General features: G+C 57.1%; 5 protein-coding genes across 5 annotated transcripts in view; 3 read left to right on the top strand and 2 right to left on the bottom strand.

Annotated features, from left to right (window-relative positions):
* Positions 1-3834: 3834 nt before the first annotated feature.
* VDAG_03976 (uncharacterized protein) lies at positions 3835-6050 on the top strand (the record flags this gene model as incomplete). The annotated part of the gene is made up of 2 exons (XM_009654060.1): positions 3835-4051; positions 4465-6050. The coding sequence occupies 2 exons, from the start codon at positions 3835-3837 to the stop codon at positions 6048-6050; spliced, it is 1803 nt and encodes a 600-aa protein (XP_009652355.1).
* A 372-nt stretch (positions 6051-6422) lies between these two features.
* Positions 6423-8032, bottom strand: VDAG_03975 (C6 zinc finger domain-containing protein; the record flags this gene model as incomplete). The annotated part of the gene is made up of 2 exons (XM_009654059.1): positions 6423-7883; positions 7940-8032. The coding sequence occupies 2 exons, from the start codon at positions 8030-8032 to the stop codon at positions 6423-6425; spliced, it is 1554 nt and encodes a 517-aa protein (XP_009652354.1).
* Positions 8033-8633: 601 nt separating this feature from the next.
* On the top strand, positions 8634-10459 carry VDAG_03974 (uncharacterized protein; the record flags this gene model as incomplete). Its single annotated transcript, XM_009654058.1, has 3 exons — positions 8634-9479; positions 9543-9710; positions 9851-10459. 3 exons carry the CDS (start codon positions 8634-8636, stop codon positions 10457-10459), a joined length of 1623 nt encoding a protein of 540 aa, XP_009652353.1.
* A 217-nt stretch (positions 10460-10676) lies between these two features.
* On the bottom strand, positions 10677-13274 carry VDAG_03973 (beta-glucosidase; the record flags this gene model as incomplete). The annotated part of the gene is made up of 4 exons (XM_009654057.1): positions 10677-12663; positions 12736-12871; positions 12928-13116; positions 13172-13274. 4 exons carry the CDS (start codon positions 13272-13274, stop codon positions 10677-10679), a joined length of 2415 nt encoding a protein of 804 aa, XP_009652352.1.
* A 1365-nt stretch (positions 13275-14639) lies between these two features.
* Positions 14640-15129, top strand: part of VDAG_03972 (uncharacterized protein) — a gene marked incomplete at both ends in the record, with an annotated part of 2434 nt that continues 1944 nt past the window's right edge. The window contains one exon of the mRNA XM_009654056.1: positions 14640-14834. Coding sequence (XP_009652351.1) covers positions 14640-14834 — 195 coding nt within the window. The remainder of the gene's footprint in view (positions 14835-15129) is intronic.

Genomic DNA, 15129 nt, shown 5'->3' with positions numbered 1-15129 from the left:
GACGAAATGGGAAGCACTCTGCCTCTGTCAGAGCGTTGTTTAGAACAGAGTGAAGGGGTCTTCCACAGGGTCCGCAGGTAGTTAGAATATAGGTATAGGATAAGAATATATCTGAATTCTGCCCTCCGTAGCTTTAGGGGGGCCCTCCGCAGCCTATATATACGTTCTCTCGTGACCCTTAGCCCCTGGCCAGCCCCCTGGCTTGGCAGGCCCTGGGTGGCTCCGCAGGGTCCTGACAGCCTCTACGCATCGAGGCTCAACAACAATCTGCCCTGCCGCGTCCTTCCAGGCATAAGAAATGGTCTGCATAACTTAGAATGCGTGCTTGAATTTAAAGACAGAACTAGATAGGTTGCGCGAGTTCAAATAAAAAGAAGCACCGAAGAAACAGCTCGGCAACTACAAAGTGAAGCCGACACCATGGCACTCATTTGCGAACAGACAAGGGTACCTATCCCAAAGGTTTTTGGATACAAAATTGACGATAACAACCCGATAAGTGCAGCATTTCTTTCAATGGAATACCTCCCTGGGACTATTGTAATGGATGTAGGCGGAGAGAATGCAGGCCACGGTCTAATCCCCCAAAGACGACGCAAGGACTTCTATTCAGCAAGGATTCAGGTGTCTAGAAATCCAACCATCAAGCACGCCCCCTCTTACCGTGCTAATCGAAATATAGGTACAAATCAGCTCTCTTCGTTTCCCCAAAATTGGGATAGTTTTCAGAAACGCTACCGGCGAGTACGAGATAGGCCCTTTGCTAGAACTTGGTGGACCTTTTGAAACCGCATCCGATTCATTGCGTCCTGGGCTGCACATGCTCGCTTTCCTAAATCAAAAAGTACTCTACGGACTATTCTAAATCCGTCTTTACGAGCCGAAATTCTCCAGTCCATCGAAGGCTTTCCTAGGAATATACTCGTATCCGGAAGCCGGCTATTGTCTCACGATGCAGGGCGTTCCCGATATGTTATAGAGACCTTTTCCACAGTAATATCATTGTTGACTTAAACTTCAGTGTTTAGGGGGTGATCGACTGGGGGAAGGTGTATGCACTCTACCTTGGGAACTTCTTGAGTCGCCGGCCTTCCTAGAAACCGTCCCCCTAAAGTTTAATGCACTACAAAACTATAACGAAGCCGGACAGCTAAAGGATGAGGAAATACGTCTTGTATGGCACGAAAGGAGGGACTATATTGACTTGGTTGCTTAGATGGAACGAGAAGGACGTCACGACAACAGAATCCTCAACCCTCGGGGACCATTCCCTTCAAATGCTTGCGTATGCTATGAGGGTCTACACAGATCCAGGAAAGTTGGGTTTCTTTAATAGGATATTAGACTAATCAGGTATTGGCCGTCAATCTCGTCTCGTGAACATGATGCTAATTGTGTGGATGATTTGGGTTTTGGCTGATTTGGGCTTATGTTCCATGCCGACTTAGTCCATGAATGGCGTGGCGGTAGACTCCGACGGCACGGCTAGTCTAATCGTTTCTATGTTGATAAGGCTGTTGGAGAAGATGAAGGAACCGCTGACTGGATGCGCAATATAGAAGATAATTATCGCCTAGGGATACTACTACCCCTACTCATTGTGGCTACCGACGAAAGAGTACCGAGAATAGAATGCTATAGGTGTGCGTTGTATCAAAAAGGGAAGAGACGTTCGCTATGCCACGAGTTGCGCACATATCGATCGAGAGGGGGCAGACATGAGGAAGAAGCCGAGGCATTCGTGCTATCGGCTCCCTGATGGCAACTCAAGGGGGGAGGCGGGAGAAGCCGGTGCGATGGTGTTGTTACTGCTGCTGTGACTCCCTAAGAAGTTGCAACAGCAGATCGTACACATCCAAAAGAAGCCAGCACTGAGCGTCTATGATCTCTTGACGAAGCCTCACGTCCCTCAACGCATATCATTGGGCCAAAGCTTCCACCCCACAATAAGGGGGTTGAAATAACAACAGCTACCGTGAAGGACTGCTCTGCTCCCGTGAAGGACTGCTCTGCTCCCGTGAAGGACTGCTCTGCTCCCGTGAAGGACTGCTCTGGTTGACCGGACAACTAAGCTTTATGAGGGCTGAACTAGTAGCTGGGTAGGTGTAACGGCCAGCGAATCCTCGGTGTTGCATGTTTTTGACGTTTTGGACTCGAGTGTCCATCTTGAATCATTCATTCATGGAGCTGCCCATGGTCAGACTTCATTTTTGGACAGGGTACTTTGTGAAAGGTGGATCCTCTACCTCTGCACGCTACGCCCGACATGGACCTTTAAGCGAACCAATCGATGCTTGGCCCTAAGCCTTCACTGCATCACGCCCTGCACCTGCACCTGCACCACGGTCAAAGAAGCAAGTTTCCCCGCTTCGGGCGGCTGCCACCTGCTCGCTCACGGCCCACCCCCTGCCCCTCCCCCTCCCCCTCCCCATTCGATTTCCTCTCCCGCAGGTAACCCAGCAGCACAGCGGGAGCATCAGTGGGAGCGTCCATTGACGGATCAGCCTGCCAGCTTGCCTGACCTTGTCCGGGTGCCGGCTGCAACTGTACATCGTTCATTGTGGCGCCAGAACGGTGTAAGACCACCCGGCTGTGGCCAATCGCCTGCCTTGGAGGGTGTCGTCGAGTGCGCCGATCACCGCTGGGAGCAACCTCTTGACCATCCGCTTCCTATTCCCGTTCATCGGGGGGGACAGTGAGAGAACAATGTCTGATGAGTAGCAGCACTGGAGCAATTGGGACGACCACGAGACAGAGCCTTCGAGCTCGGGCTGCTCTGCCTGACAGGCGACTACCAAAAGGTTATGGCAAGCCAAGGCGACGACGCAGACCAAAGACAAACCGTCGACAACCCAAAACATCGGCTTTGCCAGGACCTGGGACGGCGTCTGCATCGTGGGGCGCGCGCCCATGGCACACCCCCGCAAACGGCTTTCCGTGTCAAAGGTCCAAGGTCCAAGGTCCAAGGGGGCAGGGGGAGACATGTGAGCTTCGTTGGCAGGCGCTCACTAACGGGAAGGAAAAAAAGGGCGACCTTGCCGTACCTGGCCTATGCTGCGTGACCTGACCCCGAGCTGGCCTGGCCTGATCTACGTGCGTACTACCTGACCATCATTATCCCATCACCTGCTGGCGCGAGGCCTGCTGGCGAGAGAGAGAGGGAGAGAGAGCGAGCGGGCTGCAGTGCTGCAGCCGTCACACGACCAGGCTCGCCCCACATCTGGGCGCGCTTCTCCGGTCCTGGCCTCGCGTCGTGTCGGTTCGCCGCCTCTTGTTTGTCTGGAGCTGGAGATGGAGCTGGAGCTGGACCTTGAGCTGGAGCTGGACCTGGACCTGGACCACGCAGCCGAAAGTCCCTCCACTCTGGGCGGCGTGTTTGGGTCGTTGCTATTTGCCTCCGACCTACCTTGCCTTTGGGGTACCCAGTCAGGTTAAGGTACCCAGTCAGGTAAGGTACCTGGTGGCTAAGGTTTTTCCTCCATTCTGGACTGATGACTGACTGACTTTTGCACCCCCAGGCAAAAAGCCTTTCGGTCTTTCGAGTCACCTCACCTCACCTCACCTCACCTCACCTCACCTCCGAAGGTAGTCATTACCAATTGACGATTGCCCAGCCCACCCCGTTCCCCCTCCATCAGCCATTGCGCGCGCGACAGCCAGGCAGGAGGCGAAAGGCCAAGAAAAAGTCGAACCAGGGTCCAGGTCCAGCTCCAAGTACAGACAGAGTTGACTGACCACCGCGTGCCTTACCTTTCAGGTAGAGACTGTCCATCTGCCGTCCAGACAGACCTGCCCTCGTCGGATCCTTACCTTGTCTACCTTACTACAAAGACCATGACGCCGCCACCCGCCGCGGCTGGCACCATGGACGACAGGACTAGCTTGACCGCCATCTCGAGTCAAATCGAGACTGACTCTTCTTCTTCTTCTTCTGCTGCTGCTGCTACTGCCGCCGCCGATACTAATACCAAGCCTTTGCCCGCCCCGACCCTCGACGCCGGCAAGCAGACGGCACCTGTTCGCCAGTGCCATTGTCGCAGCAAGGCCAAGAGTGAGTAGAGCCTCTTGTTTGTCTTCTGCCTACGGCCTCTCTATTTGCTTGTTTGCCTGTCTTTAATGTTTCCCTCAACTTCTGTTTTGCTGCTGCTACTGCTGCGTTCACTTCCCACGGCCCCTCTCTCCAATCCGTTCCTGTCTGTCACTTCCCCTCTGCCACATCTTCTTCACGTTCGCGCAAGTCAAACCCGTCTCTCCACATCATTCCTCCTTTCTACACACAGAAACATGGCCATGGTCTCGCCTTTTGGACCCTTGCTTTGGACAATTGCTACGCCACGCGCCAGCTCCAGCTCCATCTCTAGACCCTAGACTTCCCTACCCCCCCTTGGGTCTCGCCCATGCCTGCTTGAGCCATCCTCCGCACGAAAGCGAGACACTGACATGCCAACCCCCCCGTCCCCCCAGATCCAGCTACGACGCACGAGCCTCCCATCACAACCACCGCCACTACCACCACTACCAGCACCACCACCACCACCTCCTCCGCCCCGCATTCGGCCTCGACCGCGCCTCTCGCCGCCATCGATATAAAGCCAACACCGCCGCCTACCTCGACCGTCGCTGCGGCGCCCATGAACATCAAGACGTCACCCACGTCCGCCAAAATGATCTTCTCCGACATGTACAGGTCGCCGCGCTCGCCACTCTCCAAGATTCGACATTCCGTCTTCGCGGCGCCTCTGCCGCTACCCCATGCTGACTACGACGTCGACCTTCTTAGCAAGGACAAGGCCAAGCAGAAGGAGGCTGTCAGACGTCACCTTGAGGAAAAGGTGCGCAACGATTGGGACTTTGTCTGGCCGCCCGTGTCGGCTGCCGCCTCGGTACCCGCGCCTGTGCCTCCTCGCTCATCCGAAAACGGCGACGATGTCACAGTGGACCCCACTACCGAGCCACCAACTGAGACATCCCCTTCTGAACCACCACAACTTGGGGACGACTCGGTGACAGCCGCCGAGGAGAGGAATCGCGAGTCGACAGATGAGGAGCTCGACGACGGCCCTGACAGCGACGCCGAGTCTGTCTACAGCACCGTGTCTGAAGATCCTGTTCACTACCGGCCACGACTCGACTGGGTATCGGATCTCTCCGACGACGAGGCTCCACCCATGTCTCTCTCTCCCTTCCGCTTCGACACGCCCGAAGCAATAGGCGCAGCCGTCAAAGCCTCGGTCGTCGACAAGCAGGCACAGCGGAGGAGAGCTGTTCGCGAAGAGATTCAGTGGAACGAGGGTCTCGCCTGCTTTGAGGCGCGCCGCAATGCCTGGACTGGCGCGAAAACGGTTCGCGTGCGCCAGAAGCCCGTCTCTCCGTCGACCTCTTTTGCGTCTCTGTCGCCCAAGCGGCTCTTCCAGCGCACATCTGTGCCCCCTTCGCCGGCTCACCACAGCTCGCCTCCTCAGCAGCGCCGCAGCCACGACGCATCGACCACAAACTCGGATGGCTATGATTCGAAAGACGGCAGTCGCGACCTCAGCGCCCAGCGCTCCAAAGACTCATCGCATTCTACGACTTCGGCTCCGTCCACCGTAGCGTATTCCGTCGAGACGCTGCTGCCTCTCGCACCACCCCTCCTCCCACCAAATAACCCCATGCGTGCCTCCATCACGCCCGCCGTGTACCTCTCGCTCTACGAAAAAGTCATTCTCCACAATCTCACGCCGTCCTGTCCCGTCAATCTCTCTGATATGATCCGTGCGTGCGTCACGGGCTGGAAGCGCGACGGCGAGTGGCCACCCCGCCCGGCGCCCGCCGACCCCATGAGCCTCGTGGCCGTGCGGAAGAAGAAGCGCGCATCTACGGGGGCAGGTGACGGGCTTGGCACCGCACGGCGCATGAGTTTTGGCTTCCTCGGCCGAGGCGGAGGCGGGGAGAAGACCGGCGCCGAAGAGAACAAGGGCGTCGCCAAGGGGATCAGGGGCAGCCTGCAGCGAGTCCTGGGGATCGGCCACCATGCTGCCACCCCGAATGGAAAGAGTGCCGTGGCTTGAGAGATGCAGCCGATGAGAAATTTCCTAGTGGCCCCGGTTCTCGGGTCATGTGTTTGTGTCGGGGTGGGAGAGAAGACCATGGATCCTGGTCCTGGCTGGAAGTCAACGTGCAAAGATTCTATATACCCTTTTTCTTTTTGACGCGCAGAATGAGGCTGAGGGATCAATGAGACTCAATTACTGTCAGCTGGATGTTTCACGTTGCTTCAATGAAACGTACACGTTCACCATTCGCGCCAGCTAAAATCCATGAGCTGCACCAAAGTCTCACAAAGCTATCTCACAAAGCTAACTCACCTAGCTATGCTGCCCCCAATGCAATTCTCAACCCACGTGTACATGATCACATTGCTCGTCACTGGAAGTACTGTCTCAATCCAACATGGCCGCCATTGTACTGGCCCCTCCGGGCGCCTGGTCGAGCAAGTCGGCGACCCAATGCTCCAAGGCATCCTCCTGGCTGCTCCCCAGGCCGAGTTCCTCCGACTGCTGTCGCCTCTGGCTCATCGCGCCCTTGAGCTGGCCGACAAGGCTCGCGACCGCCCCGGCGTCATAGAGACCCTCCCTCCTCTTCGAAGCGGCAAGCAGCTCGACCGCTCTCGCCGTCACGCCCTCGTCCGCGCACTTCATCGCCAGGAGAAAGAGCGGCACCACGACACCCGTCTCAGACGATAGCGTCCACGGCTTCATCAACGCAGGGCCCGCAGTCGCCGCCGCATCGCCCGAACCGTCGAGGCGCAGAACGTCCTGACACAGCTGAACGAGCCCCTCGGCCGCGCGGTCGGCGCTGCGCCTGTCGGCGGCGCCTGGCTCCGTCGGCGGCGGCGGCGGCGGCGCGAGGGACGCGGTGAAGATGCCGTGCCTCTGCTGCCAGAGGTCGAATTCGCGCGTCAGGCGGTGCTTCTCTGCGAGCACGGATGCGGGGATGCACGACGCCGGCTGGCCCTGGTAGGCTGTGTTCTCCTGCAGGAAGCGCAGCAGCCAGTTGGACATGCGGATGAGCTGCTTCTGCGCGTCGGCGAGGCTGGCGAAGGACGTGGCCGGGCCCGCGCCGCCGGAGCCAGAGCCGAGGCCGAAGCCGACGCTGAGACCGCGCTCCCGCTCCCGCCGCGACACGAGAGCCAGCGCCGGCGCGCGGGCGTCGTCGAAAAAGGTCGCCTGCATGTCGAGCCGGCCGAGCGTGTCGCGGATGCTGCGCATCTCCTCGTCGTCGTCCTCGTCGTCGCGGAATGCAAGCACCTTGTTCATGAGCCGCAGGCCGTTGTCGAGGTGGTTCAGCGCCGCCGGCACGTCGCCGAGAGCGCTCTCGAAGCAGTAGAACAGCACGCAGCAGATGAGCGCTGTCTTGGCCGTCTCGAACCGGCCCGCGCACGTCCCGTCTCCCGACGACCGCGCGATGCGCGTCTGCAGCGACCGCAGCGCCTTGCCGTACTGCCGCAGCGTCGCGTCGCCGACGGGGTGGCCGGGGCCGGGGCCGGAGCCGGAGCCGGAGCGGCTGCTGCACCCGCTGCCCGAGAGGTCGAGGTGCAGCGCGCTCAGCGCGATGAGCGACTGCCGCACAATCGTCTCGTTCTGGCTCGCGTAGAGGGCCGTCTTGGACCAGAACTCGTTGGGCACGAACCCCGCGAACTCGTTCGCCCCCTGCACGCAGAAGTAGTGGAGGAGCTGCCGGTCGCGCTGGCTGCCCGGCATGCGGAACGGGATCGAGTAGACCTTGATGGCCGCCAGGCCCGGCGGCGACCGGCGGCCGGCGACCTCGTCGGAGGAGGATTGCGGTGAGATCAGAACGCTGCTGGGGGTTCGTGCTGTGTACCCGTCGCATTTGCGGCCCGTCTGCGTGCATTTCAGACAGCTGGGCTTTGCCTCGTCGCATTTTACACGCCGGATACTTGTTTTGGGTCAGAGTCAAACAGCTGTAAATGCAGGGACCGGTTGATCTCGGATTCGCGAGGTGTAGACAGATGCTTGGCACTTACCGACATGTCTGGCATCCAGTCCTCACTCTTGGAGTGCTCTTCCTCGTGGTTCTCGACATTTTCTTCGCTTCTCGATCTTTTTCCCCCTTTCGCTTCGACCAAGTTCGGTAGTTGGACTGACAAAAGTTCCTTGGGATTGGCTGCGTCGTCTATTTCACTGCTCGCGAATTGTGCCGTCGCTCATCTTCTCGCCTTGTGGCGCCACGCGGCACGGAGAGGCGTAGCTCGCTGTCGAGGCACCTTCAATTTGAATGCTATTCTCGCCATGCAGCTGACTTGCAGGGTAGGATTTTGCAATTGACGATGCGCCCAATGGGGAGAGGCACGCTCTCCGGATGGCCCAACTGCCGACGTGTGCGCTTGTGGCACGGCGCCGTCACGCTTTCGTTCGCGGCGGTAGAGAGACGAAGCTATTTCACATCCTTGAGGGTCTGTTTCTGAGGAACTTTTGTGTGCATCCCGACATGATCCACTAGCACAGTGGCTGCCTACGCGAGGTGATATATATGGTAGCAAGAGAAGAGAGGCCACTCCATTGATTGACGATCATGTACTTGTTGTGTGTTCTGAACGCCACCTTTACAGATCACCTGCTATAATCATCATCATGAAGTTGCCCGCAGGTTCCATATTTGTATTTCTCTCCACAGTAGCTGGCATCAGTTCTGCCTTTCTGCAGAAGCGACAATTCAGTGATGACAGCTTCGACTGGGCCACCGTCAAACCTTCACGCAGCTTGCAGTATCACGACTGCTATGACGGGTTCAAGTGTGCGCGCTTGAAAGTGCCGCTCGACTGGACAACTGCCAATTCGTCGAAATGCGCAAGCTCATCCCGCTGGGCTGCTATAGGCATAGTCACTCTCCCGGCGTCCGTTCCCGAGACTGACCCGTCATTCGGCGGCACCATTCTCATTAACCCCGGAGGCCCCGGCGGGGGCGGCACTGAAATGGTATTGGATATAGGGTTGTACATGCAGGCAATATTGGACGGAGATCGACACTATGAGATCCTCGGGTTCGACCCACGAGGTGTGGCACTGAGCACCCCTCGCGCCGACTGTTATAATGACGACCTCAAACGAGCCGCCGACTTCATCCAGAAAGAGGGACTGCCGGCGATGACGTCCGGCTCTGAAGCTCTGACTCACCATTACCAAGAGACAAGGGGCCCGAGTGACCTCTGTGCCGAGGCTGGGGAGGACAGCATCTTCAACTACATGTCGACCGCCTCTGTGGCGCGCGACATGGTCGAGATTGTGGATCGCGTTGACGAGTTGCGGCACAAGAACTTGACCTCGGCGGAGGATGGAGAGCGCGAGCTGCCGAAGCTGCAGTACTTCGGCATCTCGTATGGCACGATTCTGGGCAATACCTTTGCGTCCATGTTTCCTGGTCGCGTGGGCAGGATGGTGCTTGATGGCGTAGCCGACGCCGACGACTACATGAGCGGTGTAAGCCTTTCTGTCTCTTATTATTGATCTAAAAATGGCTCTTTGAGTGCTGACGAACATTAGACTTGGGCGAAGAACCTCAACGATGCTGAAGTGGTCGTCGACAAGTTTTACGAGACGTGCTTCCGCGCTGGAGGACTCTGTCTCCTGAAACAGGAAGCAGATGGCAGCGCGGCTGACATCAGGAAGCGCGTGGACGACTTCATACAGGCGTTGGTCAAAACCCCCATCGTAACCGTTGCCGGAGGTCGCGTCCGTTTCGTCACGTCCCCTATCGTTCGCGACACCATACGTCGAGCTCTCTATTCACCGATCAAGGCATACGAACTGCTGTCCATTGTTCTCGCCACTACCCTTGCGGGCGATTAAAGCCTCTTGCTGCAAAGTCCAGCGGTCAACAACTACGAGCGCAAGGATGTCTGTGTCGTGCCAGGCGACTACTACCCTCCTCAAAATTACACCTGGGACAGCGAGGCCGGAATGGGTGTGCTTTGCGGCGAGCGATCAAAGCCGGCGAGCGCAATAACGTTTCCTGGGCTGAGAATATAGTTGAGCAGCTTGATGCCCAGTCACCAACTGCTGGAGAGCCTTGGGCGCGGATCCCGCTCTCCTGTTCGGGGTGGAGGTATCGACCGAAATATGCCTTTAGGGGTCCGTTCGGCCACTTGAATCTCGACCTTTCGAAAGCAGAAGACAAGCCCGCGGCTCCGCTCCTGATTCTGTCGACGCGACACGACCAAGCTACACCACTTGCCAACGCCGAACATCTGTCGACGCTTTACCCCGGATCAGCCGTCGTCATCCAGGAGTCTGTGGGCCACTGCGCCTTGGTCACCTCCAGGAGCGAGTGCACTGCGCAGCATCTGCGGACGTACTTTGACGTTGGAAAGGTCCCGAGAAGCGGGACCACGTGCGAGGAGGACTGCTCTCATGGGATCCCCTTTGTGCCCTGTCCAGGTTTTGCCGATACGCCGAGTTGAAGCAAGGCAGATGCAGTAGCATTGAGTCAAATGGCGTGAGGTTGACAATGCAAACGGAGACGGATAGGGGCACTGTAGCTAAATAATTTCACGAAAGATGCGGCAATAACGACATTGCAGTATTGAGCTGCCTTGTAACTATCATGAGTTTGTGCAAATTTCAGTTGACTGCAGACCAATTCTCATGGCAGATGACACAATCCTCGTACCGTATAATTTACACCACGAAGCTGGAGGTGACAGTCGTCTTGATGTCCCTCGAACTGAACCCCATGCGGAACTCAAAATCCCCGCTTGGAATCTCCCAGTCCTGCGCAACGACGTTCCAGAAACTCACATCGCGCCGTCGAAGAGGGAGCGTCACACTTTTGGCCTCTCCCGGCCGCAGACTCACTTTCTCGAACCCACGCAGCACGCTCACAGGAGTACCCTCTGGCACCGAATCTTGGGGGAATGCCATGTACAACTGCACAACCTGCGCGCCGGCCAAATCGCCCGTGTTCTTGACGGTCACTGTCACAGAGCCAATCTCCTTCCACAGAGCTGGATTGCCGCCAGGGTGGGTGCCGTTCGTCCGTGGGGGAAGCGGCGAGATGCCGGCGCACTTCCTCTCAAACGTCGCATTGGATCCCATTTCAAATGTCGTGTAGCTCAGGCCGAAACCGAACTCGTACTGAGGCGTGATGTTCCTGGCGTCAAAGTGGCGGTAGTCGATGAATTGGCCTTCTGTGAAGTCTGCCTGCCACGCCGCTGAAACACGTGCCGCGTCACCGGTGATGTTGACGATGGGGAAGTCATAGTCTGACTCCTTCTTCGGGATCGTGTAGGGTAGGCGGCCTGACGGGTTGACGTCGCCGAAGAGAACATCCGAGATGGAGTAGCCGTTCTCCTGGCCGGGATAGTGAGCGGCGAGGATGGCCGTCACGTTTTCGTTATCAGCCCAGGGCATCGTGTTGACGCCGCCAGAGTGCGTGACCACGACGGTGTTGTTGCAGCGGCGCGCCACGTTCTCCACGACGACGGTCGAGTTCCAGTCGTTCTCAAACGAGAGGCGGTCGGTGCCCTCACGTGCCCAGGTCTTGAGGAAAACGAGGCAGACCTCTGGCGTGGGATAGATTGACGTAAAGTCATCTTCCACCATCATGTGATTGTCCAGTAAGTACTGAACCCTGCCCCCGTAGTCCTCAATCCGACCGCGCAAAGCGAACAGAGGTGAAATGAGACGCGTGTGCCGGCCGGCGCCGGAACCTCCGCCAACGGAGAGCGCGCCGATGTTGGGACCCCAAGGCCCGCTGTCATCGCCGGTGAAGGTCAGGCCCTGCGTCACATCTGCCGCTCCGTTGCCGAAAACGCCGACATTCTTGGGTTTGCCAAGGGGGAGAACATTATTTGTGTTTTTCAGGAGGACGGTGCCAGCAGCGGCCACCTTCCTCACGATATCAGCGTGATTGGCGCGGACGTCCCGAGCAGGTGGTGGATTGTTCGGGTCCATTCCAGCTCCAGTAAGATAAGTATCAGGATAATTGTACGTCCTGGCGAAGACGAAACCAGTCGACGGGTCGATCGACGGAAAGTCTTCATCCTGCTTGAGGTAGAAATAGGGGGTGAGAACTCGGCGGGCCATGTCGTTCACCTTCTCCTCGGTCAAAGTGCCATTCAACACGGCCGCCGTCAGGTTACCGCCGAAGTAGGACGGCGTGGGGAAGATGGCCGTCGCCGCACTGTTCATGGCTCCTGGCATGGTCATGTCGAGGCCGGCCGCGGCGGACGCTACGCCGGAGTGGGTTGCAAACCAGTCGGACACAACGTACCCCTGAAAGCCCAGCTCGTCCTTCAAAAGGCCGTTGAGGATCTTGGAATTCTCGCAGACATAGGTCTGGTTGACCCTGTTGTAGCTGCACATGACGGAGGCGACGCCGGCACGAACTGCGTCGGCAAAGGGCCAGAGGTAGAGCTCATGCATTGTGCGATCGTCAATGTTGGACGACAGCGCCGCGACCTCGAGCCCGTCCTCGGTGAAGGTGTTGGAGCGCTGCGTCTCTTGTTCGTTGCCGATAAAGTGCTTCGCGCTGGTTTGGACGCCCATCTCCTGGATGCCTCGGATGGAAAAGTCCATGGCGACACCCGTGAGAAATGGGTCTACAGAGAAGCTCTCCCAGTTGCGCCCTCCTAGGGGGTGACGCCCGAGGGCGCCAGACGCGGGCCTTTAGATACGAACACACAGGTCAGTATCTACCTGCATGTGTCACATGCTGGTGGTTGAAGACTGTACTAACCCCAAGTGCACCTGTGCTCCTTTACCACGAAACTCTGCGCCGAGGGCCTTGCCGCGCTGATAGATCAGATCTCGGTCCCATGTCGCCGCCGCCGTCAGGCCTGCAGGGAACACGGTTGCCAGGTCGGCGATTCTGACTGAAGCCGTCTCTATTAGCACCACACCATGAGTTTTTCCGCCGGCCCTTTCTTACCTGACACGGGTCCATCGGCCAAGCAGTAACCAGAGAAGCCAATCTCTTCGATTGGGCTGATGTTGCCGTTGCAGGACAACCCCATGGTGGCACCAGTGGTCAGGGCGACCTTTTGTGTCAGGTTCAACTTGGCGACTGCATCGGTCGCTTTCTGAAAAGCGACCTCCCAGCCTGTTCCGCTGCTCTCGGCTGCAGATTCTGTCAGTATTGTGGAAAGTAATGAAGCTTCTGGTGGCACACGTACGGGTTGGGTATGTCGGCACGGTTTCGAAATGGCCGCCATCCGTGAAGGCCGTAGCAACACCGATGCCTCCGAGGACGGCAAGTTTTCTGATGAGCTTGACCATCTTGCCGCGGCAAATCTTGATGGAATAGTTTGCTGCAGCCCTTGATGTTTGTAGAGGGTGGCAGAGTTGATGAACGCTGCAGAGTGGTCCAGGAACGAGCTCTTCTAGTAGTCGACTGGGGCGCCGCTATTTAGGGATATTCATCTTTAGCAATCTCATGAGGTCCATTTTGATGACGTACTCCAAGGCGTAACATCATGCGTATACCATGGCCCCGAACGTCTTGCCGGACACCGCATGAGCTTAGATTTGGTCGAAGAATCTCGGAGATAACGAGGCTGACATGGAGCGGCCACCTTCGCAACTTGGACCGAGAGGCTAGCGATGATGAACTCGTCTATTGTAACTTTTGTAGGGACGGCCGTGTTCGGCCCTTCTTTTCGTGGGGAAAACCCGGGGTTCACGGCTCAATACCTTGTTCTTTCCATTGACAAGTGGAACGGGTTCGCGACCTAGGTGACGGTATTGGTCACTCCTGATGGATGGCAAGGCCTAGAAACGAGGTCATACGAGGAGAAGGGTTCCGTGAGGCCCAGGCACTTTGACTACTGCATAGTCAAGCGACCAACGGGCCGAAACCAGGATTGGACATGAGTCGGAATATGGAGATCGAGGGGTACCAATTCAAGAGGGTGCGCTAATGATTTGGGCTAGAAGCACACATGTTCGTAGGGAAAGACACTTGTTCGGAGCCAACGTGAAAGGCTGGTCGCTCACATTCACGAAACCCAACCCTGTATGAGAGCTCGTTTATCGTATCCAGCATTCATTGCGATAACCGGCATCGGCTTTTTTCATTGTGTGAATCTTCAAATGAACAATTAGCAAATTGATTTCCTCATGGCATGTCATCTTTCGCCTCTCACTTCACTTCTTGGCTTCCCCAGCACCAGGCGCTTGGGATAACAGAACTAGCCGGAAAGAAGTCTCGAGTCTTGACCTGAGCTGATAGGATCTTTCGTTCCCCCCGACGCCGGCGACTATCCATATTCATGCGATCCAGCCTTTTGGCATGGTACGCAGAATAAGTTTCAGAATCAAAAAAGTGCCTTGCTGTATGCGGGAAGCTAAGTTACATCAATTGAAGCTCTACCAGGGGCCTCAGAGACTTCCAAGTATGTGACATACTTTACAGTGACGCAGTGCAAAGGCAAATGACTTGTTGACAGCTCGCTCTGACTCTCGTTTAGAAGCACCGACACCCGTCATCCATCCGTCGTATTTCGTACTTGTTAGCGGAAGCGCTCGAAACTGCCGAGGTTCCACTTGCGGCGCCCAGGATCTGTGCCAGTTCGACTTGTTCCAGGAAACGCACAGCCATGAATCGCTGCTTGCTACTCCTGGCCGTGGGGGAGAAGATCGGCAATGCGCACGGCGAGGATGCCGACGCATCGGGTCGGGCGGCCCCGGCTGACGTGCCGCCTGAAGGACTTGTATGAGTGTGAGCCGGTAGCTGGGGGTCGTGAGACACGGCGACCCCTGGGAACAGGGTTGAGACGCGTTCAGGCAGCTCGGCGGAAGATCAAGAATATGATTGAGGGTGTCGTCGAGCAGATAAAGGTACCGGCGGCCCCGGTACACATTCTCCTGGTCGGGGGTGGTGCACTGCACTGCTAGTGACGGATCGTGGCCGAATGCATTCAGCCTGTCCACCAAGGTGCGACCAACGCTGTTGGTGCCGCCATTGGCAAGACTTCTGGCGAGTCGACGTGATCAAACCCCTCCAAGCAGCGCTGCCGCCCGACCCAACAAGACAAATAGAGGGGGAATATTTGACTATTTGAGCTGCTGAAACTAGGAGATTGACTGTTTGGTCGCAAATTAAGTTTTTGATGAAATTTAACGTCGAAATGAA

This window comes from Verticillium dahliae, genomic scaffold (assembly GCF_000150675.1).
Source record: "Verticillium dahliae VdLs.17 supercont1.6 genomic scaffold, whole genome shotgun sequence".
Taxonomy (NCBI): domain Eukaryota; kingdom Fungi; phylum Ascomycota; class Sordariomycetes; order Glomerellales; family Plectosphaerellaceae; genus Verticillium; species Verticillium dahliae.
This window is presented reverse-complemented; position numbering and strand designations above follow the sequence as displayed.